The following is a 17,420-nucleotide window of genomic DNA, read 5'->3' as shown; positions in this document are numbered from 1 at the left end:
GATCTTAGCCTAGCCATCCATCAGCCCTGTGATTTAACAGGAAGAAGACATTACCATGAGAGTATCTATAACTCTCGTCCACCACCATAACTTTGCTCAAGACGGTGGACCAGAATTTATGACCCTCTGAAAATACCTAATCCATAAGGAAGATGTGGAGTGGAAACCGATGCTTTTAAGTGTCTTTATCACCCTGGAGTTTAACTCACTTAGTAGATAGTAGATAAAAGATATAATGAACATTTTCCTAGTGTGGATTTTATTTTCTCCTTGCTAGTTATTGGGGGACCAGTAAATGGGTATCATACAGTTTATAACTAGAAGTGCCCTGAGTCCTGACACTTTTTACCTAAAACGAAAGGGGAGCAGTTGGAGAGGACTTACGTAATCATTTAAATGCTGTCCTCCTCGGAATCTGAGCGCTAGGCATGATCACAGACATGTAAGGTTCACTTGCACAGACAGCTTGGGGGAGGGACTCACCTCAAAACAAATGACCAGAGAATGAGAGTCAAACGCTGCAGGAGTATGAGTGGGCTGCCCGTGGAGAAAGTTCCCTGAAACCTGGGGCAGTCTAATGAGATCTGGATTCATTAGGGAAAAAAAAAAACAAAAACAAAAACAAACAAAACCTCTTGGCAATTTTCAAAAGCTCCATCATCATAGCTGGGTATGCAAGATAACTGAGCCTTTGATGTGCAATGTTTGAAACTTACACCTGGTAATTCACCTCAACAGCAATTCTGATGGCACATTCAATTTCCACGTGGCATCTCCAAAATATTGTACTTTCTCCAGCAGGTGAGATGGCTCAGCCGGTAATCTGAATTTGACCCCTTGAACGCACATGATGGAGGGAGAGAACTGACTTTCACAAGATGTCTTCTGACTTCCACATGTGTGCATACCTGTGCATGGGCGCACCTGTGCACTAAATAAATAAATATCTTTAAAAGCCACATTTTACTTTCTCAATTTCTACCAAACAAAGAAGCATTTGAGGCATTATCATCCATTGATTTGATAAAGGAGCTGGGAGCTAGAAGAGGCTTGCTTTTCCAGAATCAATAAAGGTGGATCACAGATACAGTCTCATAAATACAAGCCAATCTTTAATCCATTCTGTTAACTTGTGCTATACTAATAGTGCATGTCCCTTGTGGCTTTGTTTTCATTAATTCCTTTTTAGATGGTTGCAGGAGACAAGAATGATGGATGACTCTTACTACTACATGGCTCATTCCTGTTGCATGGCTAGTTGAACAGGTAGGCACCTCTTATGTTGTGTGAATGCCATTTTGTATTGGGACTATTTCTAAAGAGAGCCAAGACTTCTTAAAGCAGAGGATCGCAGTATCTCCAGGCTGAAGTCACCTCTGTCTGCTGCATTCAGCATGGCTCCAGGTACCAACCCTGACTGGAGCGGTAAGAAAATGAACAACACACAGACACACAGAGAAGCTGGGATTCAGGAACTGGCTATGTCTGTGCTGGAAAACCCACAGCACCCCAGAAGCTCAGCGTGTTTATTGCGAACACTTGAACAAACAGGAGGAGTTACTGCATCCCTTTGAACACGGAGGTGGGGTTATCACCTACAGATAAACAAGGAGGCAGGGTTAGCTAATCTCAGGAGGAGCAGTCTCTGCAGGGGAGCAGTCTCCAGGCTGTAAACACCCAGGAGGGAGACAACTATGGTGGGCATTTCTGCACACAGACCAGAGGAAAGCTTTGCTAGCCAGCTCTCTAGAGTCCCACTCCTGAGGCGGGGGTGGGGTTGGGGTTGGGGTGTAGGGAGCTTTGGCATTTTCATGGCTCTGAGGCTTTGGGGTCCTTGATAGGGCTGTGCCTGTGTCTAAGAATACATACTCACTTAGGACTTCCCACACTCAAGGCTTCCTCCGCTCTCCACACATACCCTCCTCTATTGTATCAGTGGAACAAACAGATTGTACAAGGTTAAGAGCCTGGCCTCTGGCCGAGCAGCTCCTGGCAGAGAAAGAACCAGCATCCAGTGATGTGAGAGGTATAAAGAGGTTTCATGTGTTGGTAGGTTGAGTCCCGGGAATACAAAACATCAATTAGAATAGCAATTCTGGCTTGTCTATTATGACAAAAATGGAGAGAAAACAAAGCAGACTCCATTAAATAAGGAGTTATGGTCAAATATGCAAAAGGTTTAAAGAACAAAATCAACACTTAGCAGGCCGGCTGTGCCTAGTCTACTCCACACAGTGTGAGTTCAGAGAGAAACAGCATTCTGAATTTAAACTACGAAAAAAAGACCCCTAGGAGACAATAGAAGCTGTTTAAAAATGCCAGGATGGGGCCGCCTAGCCTTGACTGATGAACAGGGTTCTGAGGCTATTCACTTATTATTTATTTCTGAGTTGTTCCCTCAAAGAAAAATGATTTCTGTGCCTTGCTGCTTAAGACCCTCAAAGTTGGTTTGCATATCTCGCCACCATGTTATGCTAATGGTTTTCACTTCCTTAACTTTATATTGAAATAAGTACACAAGTTTATGTCATGGTCAAGTTTTCCATAACATACGCCGGCTCTTCATTTTAATACTATTGATGGTTGGTCTTCCTTGTCGACCTGACAAGATTTAGAGTCAGTCACGTCACGGAGGAGGGAAACCTCTTAAGGCTGTTGATGAGGAGGACATTTCCTGGGAGGTTTAACTGGTCTGGGGCCCATAGTGAACAGAAAGGAGGAGGTGTATGGAGCACCAGGTTCATTTCCCCCAGCTTCCTGACCGGGCAAGAAGGCTGTGTGACCAGCCGATTCATGCCTGCTGCTATGGATCCCAGCCACAGTAGACTGCATCTCCTCTAACCATGACCCTACATCGATGCTTCTTTCCTTAGGTTACTTTGATTTTTTTTTTTTCCCCATAGCAACGAGGCAAAGACAACTATCCCAGAACCCAAGCTGTACTTTAATATGGAGGGCAAGCTACAGAACACAAGGAAGAAACAAATAAAACTTGGATGGGATTAGTTCCGTTTGGGATTCAAAGGCAAGCGTGTTGGTAGGCTAGAAGCAGGCCGCCTGGCACCTGTGCTGGTTTTCAGCCCAGGGTTGATTGCTGCCTTGAAATCACCAAGCTTCTCCCCAGCCATTATTCATGTGCAGTGGGTGTCTCACCCACTACTTCCCCCTACTCCCCCCCCCCCGTCCCTGCCCACCCCTCCACCCCAGCCCCGGCAGTGGGGGAGGTACCAGGAGCAGCACAGTGCAGTCTCAGCTGGTTTCACCAGGGACCCGCGGCTTGCCTCAGGAAGTTCCGGGCAAGTCTTTAGTTCCGTACAGGTACAGGTTTGCGCAGTTGCCATCCCTTTGGAGCTAGCCACACAATCAGAAGGTTAAGCAGGGTGTCATTGAGGGGACTCCCTCAGAGAAGAGAAACTTCTGTCCCTTTCTTGGAAGGAAGCACTCGCAAGGCAAGCTGCTCTCTTGAGGGCAGAGTTGAGAAGACCTCCTCCCCCAGCCCCAAATGACAGCAGGAATCAGAACATAGCTTCATCTCCATTCATTAAAAACCAGTCTCTAGGGACTGGAGAGATGGCGGCTGGCTAAGAGCCCTGGCTGCTCTTGCTGAGGACCAGAGTGCAGTTATCAGCTCCCACATCCGGCTACTTCCAACTGCCTGTAACTCGAGCTCAGGGGGACTCTTCTGGCCTTTAAGGGTACCCACAAGTGCTTGAGCGCACACTCATTTCTACAAGCATGCACACACACAAATATATCAATAAAAATAAAAATCTTTAAAAACAAATCTCTGCAACTTATAGCTCTACTGCTCTTTGTGTGTGTATGTGTGTGTGGGTGGGGGGGGGGAGGGGGTGAGCACACATCTGTGAGCCTGAGTGTGCACTAGTTATTATCATCTCCACCATCTGGCGAGCCCCACTTGACACTCACAGCCCCTGAACAAGTGAAGGTCACATGACAATGTGTGCACTAACTCCTTTCACTTAAAATAAAAACAAACCAGAAAAACCAAAGGCCTCATTATGGTTTTGGAACGATAAGTACTGAAAAGCATCAAGCCTTAAAAAGAAAAAAGAAAAAGGGGTCCACTGCCCAGAACCTGATTCCATATAGGCATCCACAGTAGGAAGGAAGAGGGAAGTGCAGAAGGAAGGCAGTGGGCGGGGCAAAGCATTTCCTATTTCCTACCTTTCTTTTTCAGATGGAAGTACCTGCTGTTGTTCAGAACCCTGGTTGGAGCCATCCCAGGGAGAGCTCCAGGGGAGCAGCCCCTCACCACTCACCCTCTGAAACATGAACGCCCCCCTTCACTGGTTCCCCAATAAGCTCAGGGTCCATCTGCCCCAGAATCACTCCAGTACTAGCTAAAATTCAGGCTCCTGTACGATACCTGGACCTGCAGAATCAGGGGTGGGGTGGGGGGTAGGAGGCATTAACAACACCCCCAAGTGATCCTTGGACGTCACTGAGGACTCACTGACAGCAGGTTTAGTTCAGTTTTAGTTGCTAAAAATGATATCATAAAAAGATACCCAACCAAAAGGCATTTACTTATAAAAACCGAGACTACCTGTCACCTGGGCTTCATTCTTTTAGACATGATTTACTCTCCTGTTCACCCTGGCTTAAATGGATGCACTGTGGACATGCTGGACTAGAAGGTGCTGGAAGCTGGTATAAAAAAGAGGAAGTAGAATAAAACACACACTTTGCGCAGCTGCTGTTTTTATATAAATAAGTGTGAGAATTTCCTGTTTTTCTAACTCATCAAATGGTTTCTATTAGCTATTTATACTATTGACTACTATTTTCAGATCTGATTTTCACTTCTCCAGTTTGAATGGCTATTTAAAGATACACCCAAGCACAGTTCAAGGAACCCGAGATTTCAGTCCTGTGGTCTCTTAAATCACACCTACCATCCAAGGAAAGCAAGGGCTTTGGAAAGGCAGAGGTAGTCCTTTCAAGAGATAACCAGCACCATCTAGTGGACTTACACCATTCTGTCAAATTCAGACCCTCGTACAGGCTGAGAATTTGTGTTGGACTCTTAGGGCAAGTTAGTTCTGGTGTGGGAGGCAGCGGGAGGTGGGGGCGGAGTGGGGGGAGGCACAACTAACTTTCTGATGCTCTCCTTCTCAAATATAAATCTGCATGATGATTATGCCAACTATGGGGATATGGGGAAATGAGCAATGAAGACTCTGAGATGTCCTAAGCACTCCATAAGTATCATTTTCAATAATGCTAAGCACAGAATCACAGGAGGTGGGGCCCGACCGTGGCACACACTGTCAAGAACCCTTCAGAAGAAATGGCTTTTGAGCTTGCTCTGTGATGCTCTCCCCGCACATTGTTACAGTTGGTAAAAGCTTATGGTGAGATGAGGGGAATTGGCAGCGCTGCATCTGGGAGCTGGAGCCCCAGATGGAACACAATGTGGGCCTTTTCTCAGTTCTTCAAAACTGACTCCACTCAGAAGGAAGGCGTCAAGAGCAGGGAGAGAGGGGAAACAAAAACAAAAGCTAACTCCAAAATCAACACTGCCATATGCCCCCCAACCTGGAATAAGACCAGGGGAAAGTAAGGCTAAAATTCATCCACTCTACAAAAACTATGAATTCTCCTGAAGGCATAATACTCTACAGAGAGTATCTGCAGAACGCAGAACTGTAGTAAACACAGCATAGAAAAAGATGACGCTTTCTGTCCTATTTGAATGGTAACTGTTTTGAGAGTATCACCCTCAATATGACACAGAAGTACATGCAAAAAATTAAGAACAAACACAGAACAATTCCAGTGTCTTAAAGTTTGCTCTCAACGTCCACACAGCCCCTGAGCAATTTGCAAAATGAGAACAGTGGGAGGCAAATGAAGTGAGAAAAATACAGAGACAGAAATTAACTCAAGACTGTTTGATGCAAAATAGGATCAATAAGGACTCAGTGTGGGATGACTACAGAGTGAGAGACACAAATTTTGTTTCCATCCGGTTTATATAGTTCTTATGTTGCAAATATTTTAAAGGGCAACTGTTTAAACAGGGAAACCACCAGAGATTATAGCAGTCTTCATAGCTCTGTATTTTCTAAGTTGTCTGCCTCCATCATATCACCAAGAAATGTCAAAAAATATTAATAGGCCCCATTAAGCACCCGATGTAAAAACTGGGGGGGGGGTTGGGGAGCAGGTAAAAGCACTTGCCACTTGAGTGTGAGGACCTGGGTTCATAGCCTCAAAGCCCCATAAAAGTTGGAGGGGGCAAAACACATCTGTAAGCCCAGAGCTCCTTTGGGGAGATGAAGGATGGAAAAATGAAACTTCCAGAAAGTTCATGGGCTAGCCAGCCACTGTTAGTCTCATAGATGCCATGGAAAGACAACAAAGAGACTCTGTCTCAGATAAGGTGGAAGTACACATACTTAAACATGCACACATGTACAAAGAAAATATGGCCTTTGTTCACAGAACAGAGCAGTGTGTAGGCATGTGGAGATGACTTACCTATAGCTACTCAAGAAGCGTTCTGTGGTCCAGGAGCCCTGACATCACCTGGGATAGTCCCACCAGAGAGCTGATCAGCATTTTATCAAGACCATTCACTGGGCGATGCATTTACAGTTAAAGGTGGAGAAGGCGGTGTCAGTTTCGGACATCTTTGTCCTCAGTGCAGCCCTGGTGTCAGGAGTTTACGCAATGGTGATTCTAATGCGCATCGGAATCAAGAACTGCAAACCGCATCCAACCTCATTTCCCAAGTGAGGGCATGGTGGTCCATAAACATTTGTGAATTCATCTGAGGGTACCCAACTATTTAATACCAGATTCCTAATGATGGTACTTTCTTCCTTATTACAACCTTTTTCCATTTCTCATTTTATGTGTATGGACATTTCGCCTGAAAGTATGCCTGTGCACTACTTGTGTGCAGTGCCTGCAGAGCCAAAGAGGGCATCGGACCCCACAGACTCCTGTGAGCCACCATGTGGCTGTTGAGACCAAACCCCGGTCCTCTGGAAGAGCAGCCAGTGCTCATAACCTCTGAGCCACCTCTCCAGCCCTCCCCCTTTATTAAGACATTTCCAAAGCAGGTGTCATAGTTTGGATAACTGTCCCCTAATGGTACCAATGCTTGTTGCCAGCCTGTGGTGCTATTAGGAGATGCTGGAGCCTTCATAAGGCCGTTACGTAGGATGCAGTTAGGTGACAGGGGTGGGGATGCAGCAGACGCTGGACCCTGATCCCTAGTTTCTCTCTGTCTTGCCTTCTCAGCTGTCATCAGGGGAGCTGGCCCATCTCACCAGTGCTTCCCTCATGACATACTGTGCTGTCCAAGCCCAAGTAAAAGGGCCAAGTGACTGTGACCCCAAATCTATCTTTCTTCTTTGTAAGTCCGTTTGAAGTGTGATTATAGATGATTATTTATGTCCTGTGGTGACAGGGCCTTCTCAACCCACACAGACAGTTGGGAAGCTGTATTCCACGTAGAGGAACTAGGGAGCTGGTGTGTGTGTGTGTGCGTGTGCGTGTGTGTTGGAGAAACAAGTTGTGTTTCTAAGTTCCTGACAAATACTGATCTTTAACATGTAAAGACAGAGATCTGAACTGCAGGATCAATGTTCCTCCCCCCCCACCTCCCCTGGTATCAAAGCAAGGACGTCATTCAGGCTAAGTACAGATTCTGCAATTATACCTCCAGGCTCTGAAATTATTCTTAAAATACTTCCAACTTTCATAGTCTTACTATTATGATCCCCCAAAGCATGTGTTTAAATAATCACAACCATTAGGGCTGGAATACTGCTCAGAGATTGAATACTTGCCTCCCTGTATGTATAAAGCCTAGATTACCATATCTAGCACCCCCAAACAAGGACAAATAACACCCAAATGCAAAGAAAGAAGACCCTCAAATCCAAGTGATTAAATTTAGAAGAATTTGGAAGGATTATAAATTGTATTCAAATTCTGGAAAACACAGAGAACATTACTAAGTCGTATTTGAGTAATAAAATAATAATTAAGAGACAACTGATACCAAGGTCAAAGGAAGTAGCATTTTTGAGGGGAACAGAGAACATAGAGCTGTAGTTTAGGTATACTGAACCAGGTTGTCCCTGAACAGTATCTGTTAAGGCAAGCACAGGCAAGGTTTATATATATATTTAAAAGGTGACTGCCACAAACAGTAGTGTGTGGAGGCGGTTAATTGACTGGCATGAATGTTTGACTCAAACCCATTTTGATTAGCTGGCTAACGAGGGTAAGTCCAGCTGAGAAACGCCGAAGGCACAGTGTTTTCAGCTCTTGACTCGACTTTGCTGGAACATTTTGTGCTGACTGTTGGCAGACGCACAGTCCTCTCCCCACATCTAGATTCCACTTAAAAAGGCGACCTTAGTCACTTCTTTGTCCTTGCTTCTGGTATTGCTATGGCTCATACACAGGGTCTCTCACTTACCACTGAGTACATCCCCAGTCTAGTCATACACAGGGTCTCTCACTTACCACTGAGGTACATCCCCAGTCTAGTTACTCATTTTTTTTTTTATATAGTGTGTACATCTTCCAGTCAATATCATGGATTGGAATTGTGAAGGTAAGGACTTACTTTGAACCCCAAACTCATTATTTCTTTGTTCTTTTTCTTCAAATGTATATATGTATGCATGTATGTATGTATGTATGCATGCATGCATTCATGCATGTGTGTGTATGCACATGTGCCATGATGCCCATGTGGAGGTCAACACACACACACACACACACACACACACACACACACACACACTGACTCGGTTCTGTTCTCCTGCCTTTACATGGGTTCTGTGGCTTGAATTCTGGCTTCCAGGCTTGCACAGCAAGTGCCTTTACCTGCCGAGCCATCTCCCTGGTCCGTTTTTATGTCTTGAAACACTGTTCACAGAATTGGTATAACGCATGCGATGGTGTCAGCTGCCTAATGCTATTTTATTCCCAAGAGTGATTCAATTGAAGCTGGGTGTCGTGGCACACAGGCTTATAGTCCTAGTGCTCAAGAAGTCTAGGCAGAACAGAAGTGTGGCAAGTTCCAGAACAGCCTGGGCTGCTACACACACACACACACACACACACACACACACGCACACACACACACACACACACACACACACACACAGAGAGAGAGAGAGAGAGAGAGAGAGAGAGAGAGAGAGAGAGAGAACATTAAAAATGACTCTCTGCTGGCACAGGCAGGCCCAAGCACATACCAGCTCTAAGGAAGATGGGCAGAAGAAACCGCTTTGCCCCTCGCTGGTGTTTCTGCCTGGGTTCCAGGAAATGGTGACCTCAACGTCTGACTTAGTGTCATAATGTCTGCTCTTGCTTTGGCAGTGGAGCCTCTGGATTTCTTCAGTTACATCTCTATGCAGGCTGCTAAGGGTTAATTCTCACCCAGAAGCAGAATATTTTCTTCCATGTTCCAAACTTTAAGACAAGGGGGATTTGGAAAAAACCTCAATTTCCTGAGGAGTACAGGGAATTTCCCTGTGGAAACGTTAGCAGTGAGGACAGGCTGGAGCAACGTTTCTCTGGGAAAAGGCGGCAAACTGGAGGGCAGGGAGGGTAACGGTTTGATCTTCGGGGCCTGCGGACTTTGTAAGGAGTCTAGGAGAAATGCAGAGTCACGGGAGCCTGGAGCGGAGGACGGGCAGGATCTGACTGAGGTTCTGAACATGCTGCGGGCTACTGTGCTTCAAGTACACATGAGGTGCGAGGGGGGTTCTAACCAAAGGAGCTACAGGTAGACTATTGGAAACATCTAGCGGAGAGTGCGAACGCTGCAGGGCCGAGAAGCGTTGGGATTCTGACACGCTGGAATGCTGACGGGTGGGTAGCATTTATAGCACACGTTGGAGGAAGAGGAACTGAGGATGACACCAGAGCCGCTGAGCTGAGCCCGGGAGGAGGGGCTGCAGGGAGGAGACTATGGGAAAGTGGTTTGATTTTCCATCTGCTTAAGTCTGAGAGGGTTCTCACACAGCTGAGGGGCCATGCCTTACTGAGGTCCGATAAAGGACTGGGGTTGAAGGGAGACATCTGACCTGCAGATAGAGACAAAGGATCAAGAGCACACAGATGGCATTTACAGCCAGGTTTTCACACCCTGTCCTATCTTAGACTATAGCTGTGCTCTTTGGGCAACTCAATTTATACTCATTTGTTTTGATGAAAAAGACTGAAGAAATACTGTACCTGCCCCAAAGCATGAAGATAAAAGGCCCTGGGTGTGAAAACACCGTGTAAACCATCAAGGGCCATTCAGACTGGAACGCAGCAGGTGTTGGAAAGTACCGGGATGAAGAAAAAAAACACCAGTTTGGTGATCCAGGCAGTGAGTCCTTAGGCACTGCGCAGAGAGAAATTATGAGTAATTATGAAGGTGCAAAAAGCCATCGTAACCCGTTTTTATTTTACTTCAGCTCAGTTTTTTACAAAACTAAACACACACACACAGCCCTCCAAACTTGACAAAACTTTCACATACGACATCTCTGAGCTGCACATCAGTCTTGCAAGAAGGGGATGGCAGTGATACGGGAGGTAACTGAGCTCTGAGAGGACAGGTGGCCTGTAGGACATCCTAGTAGCTGGTCAGAGCCATGAAAACACCGGGATCTTTGCTCCGGAGTCCAACCTGAATATGAACAAACCATTCCTCAGCTAGAACATGCACTGTAAAAGTTTTAGGACGGCCCCAGCTCCTCAGCCCCCCACTCCCACCACTTCAGCGGTCTTCCTTGTAGTTCACGGTCCCCAATGCCCATCTCTGATGGTACAGCCCTTCACACCTATCGCGAGACCGAGATCCTCGCGCTTCTAGTTGCCAGGGCAACGGCGTTCTTTGAGGCTGCGGGCTTGGGACTGCTGCATCTTTATCTCCACAGAGGCGGGGGTGGCGGGAAAGACCCGTCCCCTTCGAGGGGAAGTGGATGACGCTTGGATGTCAGCGGCGCCAGTCGGTGCCTAGGCGTCCAGCCTTCGTTCCCACCGGGAAGGTGAGGAACCCAAGGACCACGGGCAGAGGTCGGTAGCTGTGCGGCACAACCGAGAGGGGACGAGCGGAGTCCTGGCAAGGCTCGACTCGGGGGAGAGGGAGACTGGGTCCCCAGGGGCGGGGCCACCGCAGTGGGTGTGGTCTGTCCTTCCAAACCATAGCGGGGCGTGGTTACAGGGGCGTGGCCATGCCTAGGAGGGACTGTGGAGTCTCCAGGAAGTCATGGTCCCTGCTGGAAACTTTCTGCATTAGTCCATCTTTCTGAACCTTCTTGCCACCGAGGTCTAGAGAACTAGTCCGTAGCGTAGACTGTAAACTGCACATAGTCATGACACAGAGAAGATGAAAATAGGAGGAGGGCCGGTAAATACTGGCCTGGAACTCAGTTTTTCTTAGGATGGAAGAAATGTAAACCAAACCTGTTGGTAGGTACCTTTGGAAATCCATCAGGCTGGGGAATATGAATAGGCTTTTCAGACAACCAGACCGGCAGCAAACCAATCCAGGGACACAGGCAGTTTTGCCTCACCAGAGCAGATCATGACCTAATTACATGAGCTGATAAAAAAATGGTATAAAACGTATGCATTTATGAGCAGTTATTGTTACCATTAGAATCTGGTCACATATCTCCTTCACTGACCGTCATAAGGTGACTGATACTTTAATTTTTATTCTTTTAATACCCTAAGAAAATGTGCATTCTATCTCATTATATGTGGAAATGTATGAGACAGGAACTTCTGTTTGTTATAGTTGCTCTTTTCATTGTAGGCCTGCACAAGAGTGATTACTAACAACCACACAACAGAGTCAATATTAGGCTGTTTTGAAATCCCCTCTGCCAAGGAAATGAATCCACCCTCTTTCAATTTTGCCTTAGGGCAGAAAGCAGCCACATTCTTTGTCAGAGATCATAAGAATGAGCTGTAGTCCTGTTGCTAGTATTGATGCCTCTGGAACCTCTTGAGGTTTGTGAGCCTCCACAGTCTACATAGCTCCCAGGGCTAGTGTCTTCTAACCTCCTACTAGGACGTCCCGTTAAGCCCACTTAGAAACTTCCATGGCTTTCCAATTCCTCCAAAACACAGTATGGTCAGTCCTGCCACAGAAATGGCCCCCTCCTTGGTACCCACTTCTGTCTCAGTTACTTTTCTGTTACTGTAACAAAGGACCATGACCAAGGCGACTCATAAAGGAAAGCCTTCCACTGACTTACAGTTTCCGAAGGTTAGAGTTACACTTTCTGTGAACCATGAATGGCAGAGTGAGGGCATGGCAGGAACAGCTGAGAGCCACGTCTTGATCCAAAAGTAGAAGGCATTGGGGGCTAAGAGGAAGTGATGGGTTTGTTAAAACCTCAAAGAGCTCCCCCTCCTCCCGTCCCCATGAAACTCCTCCTCCAATGAGGCCACACCTCCTAATCCTTCCCAAACAGTTCTACCAATTGTGGACCAAGTCGTTAAGCATTAGAGCTTATGGTGGGGGAGGCATTCTCATTGAAACCACCACATGGGCTTAGTGCATCGTTGATTTCTTTGCAAACTATCCTTGTGATTTCTTCTGACTCCTAGAAGATTGCCTACTCATTACTTTTGACATTAGTTTTTACTTTTATCAAATACTGTGGTCCAAATGTTAAACGGTTGTGCAACATTCACAGCGGTCGCAATAATAGAGCAATTCCTGGTCACAGCCTCAGGAGGCAGCCATCTTGAACTCTGAAATATTACGCTTAGTTAACTATTGTTTGGCTTTATCAATTTTTAGATGCCCTCTTCAATGTCCTGTTACAATAGACTCTTCTACACCCCTCCTTTTGGATACTGTTCCCCACCTCCGTATACTCAGTGAAGGCGTGGTATTGGTTAAGTCCATACTCAGTGTTCCTGTGACTAAGAACACTTTGTTTGGTTGCTTTCTTGTGCAGCTCTTTATTTTTCATTAGGACTTTCTGTGTGAAAGGTGATTTCTTAAACACACAGTCCGTCTGTAAGATCCCATTACAATGGTTTTTATTCCGATTTCTTTTCCAGATGGTCAAATACACAGAGAGTCTGTCAGCTACACTTTCTGTGAACCATGATTTATTTGATTTGATATGTTTAGGAGGGAACATTAATAGTAACAGACCAGTTTTTTAAGCAAATGGAAAGATTTCTGGGGCCTTTTCGCTGATCCATGTCACGGATGGGTCCCTGGGCCGTGGCCTTTTTTGACATGTATTATATTGGCTCTGCCACATGCTTCCATCTCCCCACTCCTCTCGGGCTGCAGTAAGTCCTTCTTGACAGGATGCTAAGGGCATGGAAAAGACATTTGGCCTTTTAGTGACTTATGCTTTTCGGTGGTGACGTGATGGGGCCAGGGTGATCCATCATCCCACAGTAACAGTGTCAGGTCCTTCCTGAGTGAGCCCCAACCCTTTTACGGAGTGTGAATAATGTTGACATCAATGCCTTTTTCAGTTGCTGAGTGGGAAGAGCTGACCAACTGTTCTCTGAAGTTAGCAGCAACGGCACATTGAGCAGCTGGAGGCCACGCCGTATTATTTCTCAGTGTGCCTGAGAAAACCTTCAGCTTATTAATGTTTGTGCGAAGCCTCTTTGGTTTCTGAGTCTGTGGTCCACACACAGCATGAAAGACAGGCCACTTTGCGGAATAAGGAGGGACACTGCAGTTTCAATGCTTACATGCAGTTATAAGCGTTTAGGAATGACTTGGCAGACGCTCTCCATTCATATTTAAGCTGGACTCTCAGGTCCTTCTAGTTTCCAGTATGCGTACTGTTCCGCCACCACCACGCAGATCCGGAAGGCTCTTTATCAAAGGTCTGGTTTGGAAGGCTGTATGCACAGTGTTTACCCTCTCCCTCCAGCTGAAGCTGTTCTGCCTAGGTTAAGCTAGTCTCACTCCCAAAATCCACACTAGACGTACAGTGGTGATGATGAAGACAGTCTGTGGGTAGAGTCTCACGGAAAGTCGTTAACGAGGAGGTTGACAGAATACAGCCAGCTAGTGCTAGTCTGTCCTCCAATAAATGATGTGGGCTTTTTATTCTCTTGTGCCAGTCAGAAGCAGAGCTGAAGAGTTTAGGAGGGGAGAGATGATTAAATGAGGAAAGTGCTTTAAACAGTGTGACTGATCTGGAGCAGGAAAGGCTAGAAGGGGGACGAGCCCAGAAGGAGGGAGCCAGGAGCCCCTAGCAAATCATTAAGATGCAGTGGGCCTAGATTGAGAGAGGTGTCCTTGGAGTGTTCTCGTGGGGAAGAGCAAGGTCACACGTTTCTGTTTTTGTTTTCCTGCATCAAGACAGTGAGACAGCATTCACCTCTGCTGTCAGTATCTGGTGCATAATCTGTGTATCTGAAGAGCGCATATATATGTGTATATGTATATGTATATAACTTTGGTAGTGAACAGGTTCTGAGTAATTGGCTATAAACCTAAACTGATTAAGGAGCTGTTTAGACCTCTAAGTCACTTGCTTCTTAATTCTTTTGGCTTGGTTTAGGATGTCGATGGATGTTATAAAGGGAAACCTAGATGGAATTTCAAAACCAGCCTCTAGTTCAAGGTCACGTCCTGGGAGCAGAAGTTCAAATGCTTCTCTGGAGGTGCTCTCGCCAGAACCAGGGGCCTTCAAGGTAATCTTCTGCTTGGAAAGGAATTGAACTCTCAGTCACAATCGAGGAAACCACGGTTGCCATTAACTCCCATTGAAATGTCATCGTTAGAGGCCTTCAGAGCATATTCACAGGTTCCTGACTTCCGTAGATTGTTCGGGATGAGCATGCTTAGTTCTCTTTTTCTCTCCTCTCCGCTGCTGGCTTTCTTTTGGGGTATTTTTTTTTTTTTAAATCTGTGTTAAACTTTGATAAGGTTTGTGTGTTGTTTGGCTTCATAAGGGAACTTTGTATTCCAATATCTAATATACACCCATTGACATTTACTATGAAAATGGTTCAGTATTTAAAAATAGATGGCTCAGAGGTAAAGTACTTGCCATGTACTGTGAAAACCTGAGTTCGAACCCCCAGAACTACATAAAGCTGGGTATGAGAGTGTACATCTATAAGTCCAATGCTTCTGTGGTGAGGTGGAGGGGTTGGAGACAGGAGAATTCCCCAAAGCTTTTGGCCAGCTAACCTGGTATACATGGTGCCTAACAACAGAAATCCTATCTCTTATCATGAAGAGAATTGCAGACTTGCCAGTTTATTCTTAGTGTCACACATTTGCCCTTGAGATGGGTACTAGGGCTGCCCATCGCTATGGTGAAGTGTTGAGCATGTGGGTACCTTCCAGAGGTTGAGGCTGGGGGGTTGGAGTAGACAGTCTTCCATGGAGAGAGTTCCTTTGAGAACGCAACTCTTCCTGGGATGTATTTACTGCACTGTGACTCTCATTGTCCTGTGCGGATTTCGGATTTCGGAGTTTTGCATACTAGTTTCTCTTGACCCATCCGTGAATGTCCCTTTTTGCACTCTCTCAGGAAAACACAGCTAGGCCAAACTGCTGTTTTCAAAATGAAGTTTGCTGAAGTGTAAAGGGAAGTTGAAACAAAATAGGAAACTAAGAATAACCAAAATTTATGAGTCTCATTAGAAGTCTCTTATCAGAAACACGCCTCACTCAAAATAGGCACTTGTGAGTCGTTCAGCTCTCCCAGCAGCTGGACGGGGAAGGGACCGCTGTTGAGGGCAGCGGAGAGCAGCGTTCCTAAGCATGGCTCTGTAGGGCCACTTTCATCTCTTCCCATTATTATTTAAGATTGTGGGACAATGGTATTTATTTGGTAAAATATTAAACTTAATTGGCAGTTAAGTTGCACTTCGTTAAAGGTCCTACATTTCTGGGAGCTCCGGTGCTAGTCTGTGTATTTACACGTCTCCATATGTGCTTTCCTTAATGTTAGATGCTATGAAGTGTGAAGTTTTAAGGAAATACATTATCTTTTTAAGTGTCTTTGAGTATTATATTTTGGAAATTCTTTTGTTCACAATTATTTTTAGATTGATATGGTAAACAAGTTGAATTCTAGTAAGGAGGACCACTCGTCAAGCAGTAGCATGGAAGACAGAAGAAATAGTCGTGATGACAAGTGGGCAGGCTACTCTGAGAACACAAGCCCAGCCCAGGAGGGCTCTGCGGAAGACCCGGACTTGACTCAGCAGATGGTCCCTGAGCATTCAGGTGGGATGATCACTGAGTGATTGGCCAATGATAATTGCAGATACTGTATTTAAAGTATTCGAAGTCTATTTTTTCAGCTATGTACAAGCGATAAACCAAAAAGGAGACTTGCTTTTGGTGAGAAATTAATCACTACTTTTTACATATAAGAATATCGAATCTTTAAATACATTTAGAAATATAACAAAACATGTTACTTCATAGAATTATTATTATGCTCATTGCATTCATTAAGGGGGAATATTTCTATATTGTATGGCATGGTTCATGGATCAGTTTTGATGGCTAATGTTGCAGAATAAGATGTATTAGGTCATTTATAAATACCCTTTAAGGGTAATCCCCATGATGATGAATAATATTGATATCTTAAAAGCTACTTTTCTCATGATATTAAATTAATTCTGGTCAGATTGAGTTAGAACTGCAGTTCTCAGTTGTGCTGTGCAGGACTCTGGGGACGTGGGCATCTCTGAGGCTCTTGCAGAGACTCTGTGAGGTAAATACCATCTTCATCATGACACTGGGGTAGATAGACACCATTTGCATTTTTGACTACCGTATTGGCATTTGTAGTGATGGCCCAGAAGTAATGGTGAGTCAGCTGCTTGGGCCTAACTGCCAGTACAGACCATGGCACCAAATTGTATGGGGTTGTAGTTGTTAAGAAAGAGCTAAGGGAGTTGTTGAGATTAGCTGTCGGGCCCAGTTCCCACTATCTATTTATATATTTTTTTCATATTGTGTGAGTCTGTTCAAAATACCTGGTGTATGGGCAGTAAGCCTGAGAGTGCCAGGATTGGCAGCTAGGAATTAAACTAGAAGCTATTATATTTGAAGTATGCAAACAGTATCATTTTAGAAACCTTCTTATTAGGTTAATACTCTTTTTTGATGTCTTCCCTCTTTTTTCCTTAAAGAGGTAGAGATGTACATTATAGGAAAACATCACTGACTCTTTGGGCTTTCACTCAGCATGATGTACCGTTTTAAATGATCTGACCTGGGAAGTCTGAGACTTAGTACTGGAGCATTGATGCTCATTTCAAGTTTATCAGTTTTCAGCAATTTTCACAGGGGGAGTGTTACCTGGTAGCTAAGCGCTCTCACTGAGAGTCAGACAAATTTAGGTGGGGCTTACTGTTTTGTTTACTAGTTATACCGCTTTGGATATGCATGTCATTCA

General features: G+C 45.2%; 1 protein-coding gene across 3 annotated transcripts in view; it reads left to right on the top strand.

The window, feature by feature from the left end:
- The first annotated feature begins 10,876 nt into the window (after positions 1 to 10,876).
- Positions 10,877 to 17,420, top strand: part of Fsip1 (fibrous sheath interacting protein 1) — a 127,662-nt gene continuing 121,118 nt past the window's right edge. For 2 of the 3 annotated variants that reach the window (XM_028888072.2, XM_037205107.1), the window contains exons 1-3: positions 10,877 to 11,067; positions 14,553 to 14,685; positions 16,054 to 16,234. In XM_028888072.2, coding sequence (XP_028743905.1) covers positions 14,554 to 14,685; positions 16,054 to 16,234 — 313 coding nt within the window. In that variant the 5' untranslated portion in view covers positions 10,877 to 11,067; position 14,553. The remainder of the gene's footprint in view (positions 11,068 to 14,552; positions 14,686 to 16,053; positions 16,235 to 17,420) is intronic. The other variant, XM_037205108.1, reaches the window with a different exon arrangement.

The sequence above is a fragment of the Peromyscus leucopus genome, chromosome 4, assembly GCF_004664715.2.
Source record: "Peromyscus leucopus breed LL Stock chromosome 4, UCI_PerLeu_2.1, whole genome shotgun sequence".
Taxonomy (NCBI): Eukaryota; Metazoa; Chordata; class Mammalia; order Rodentia; family Cricetidae; genus Peromyscus; species Peromyscus leucopus.
This window is presented reverse-complemented; position numbering and strand designations above follow the sequence as displayed.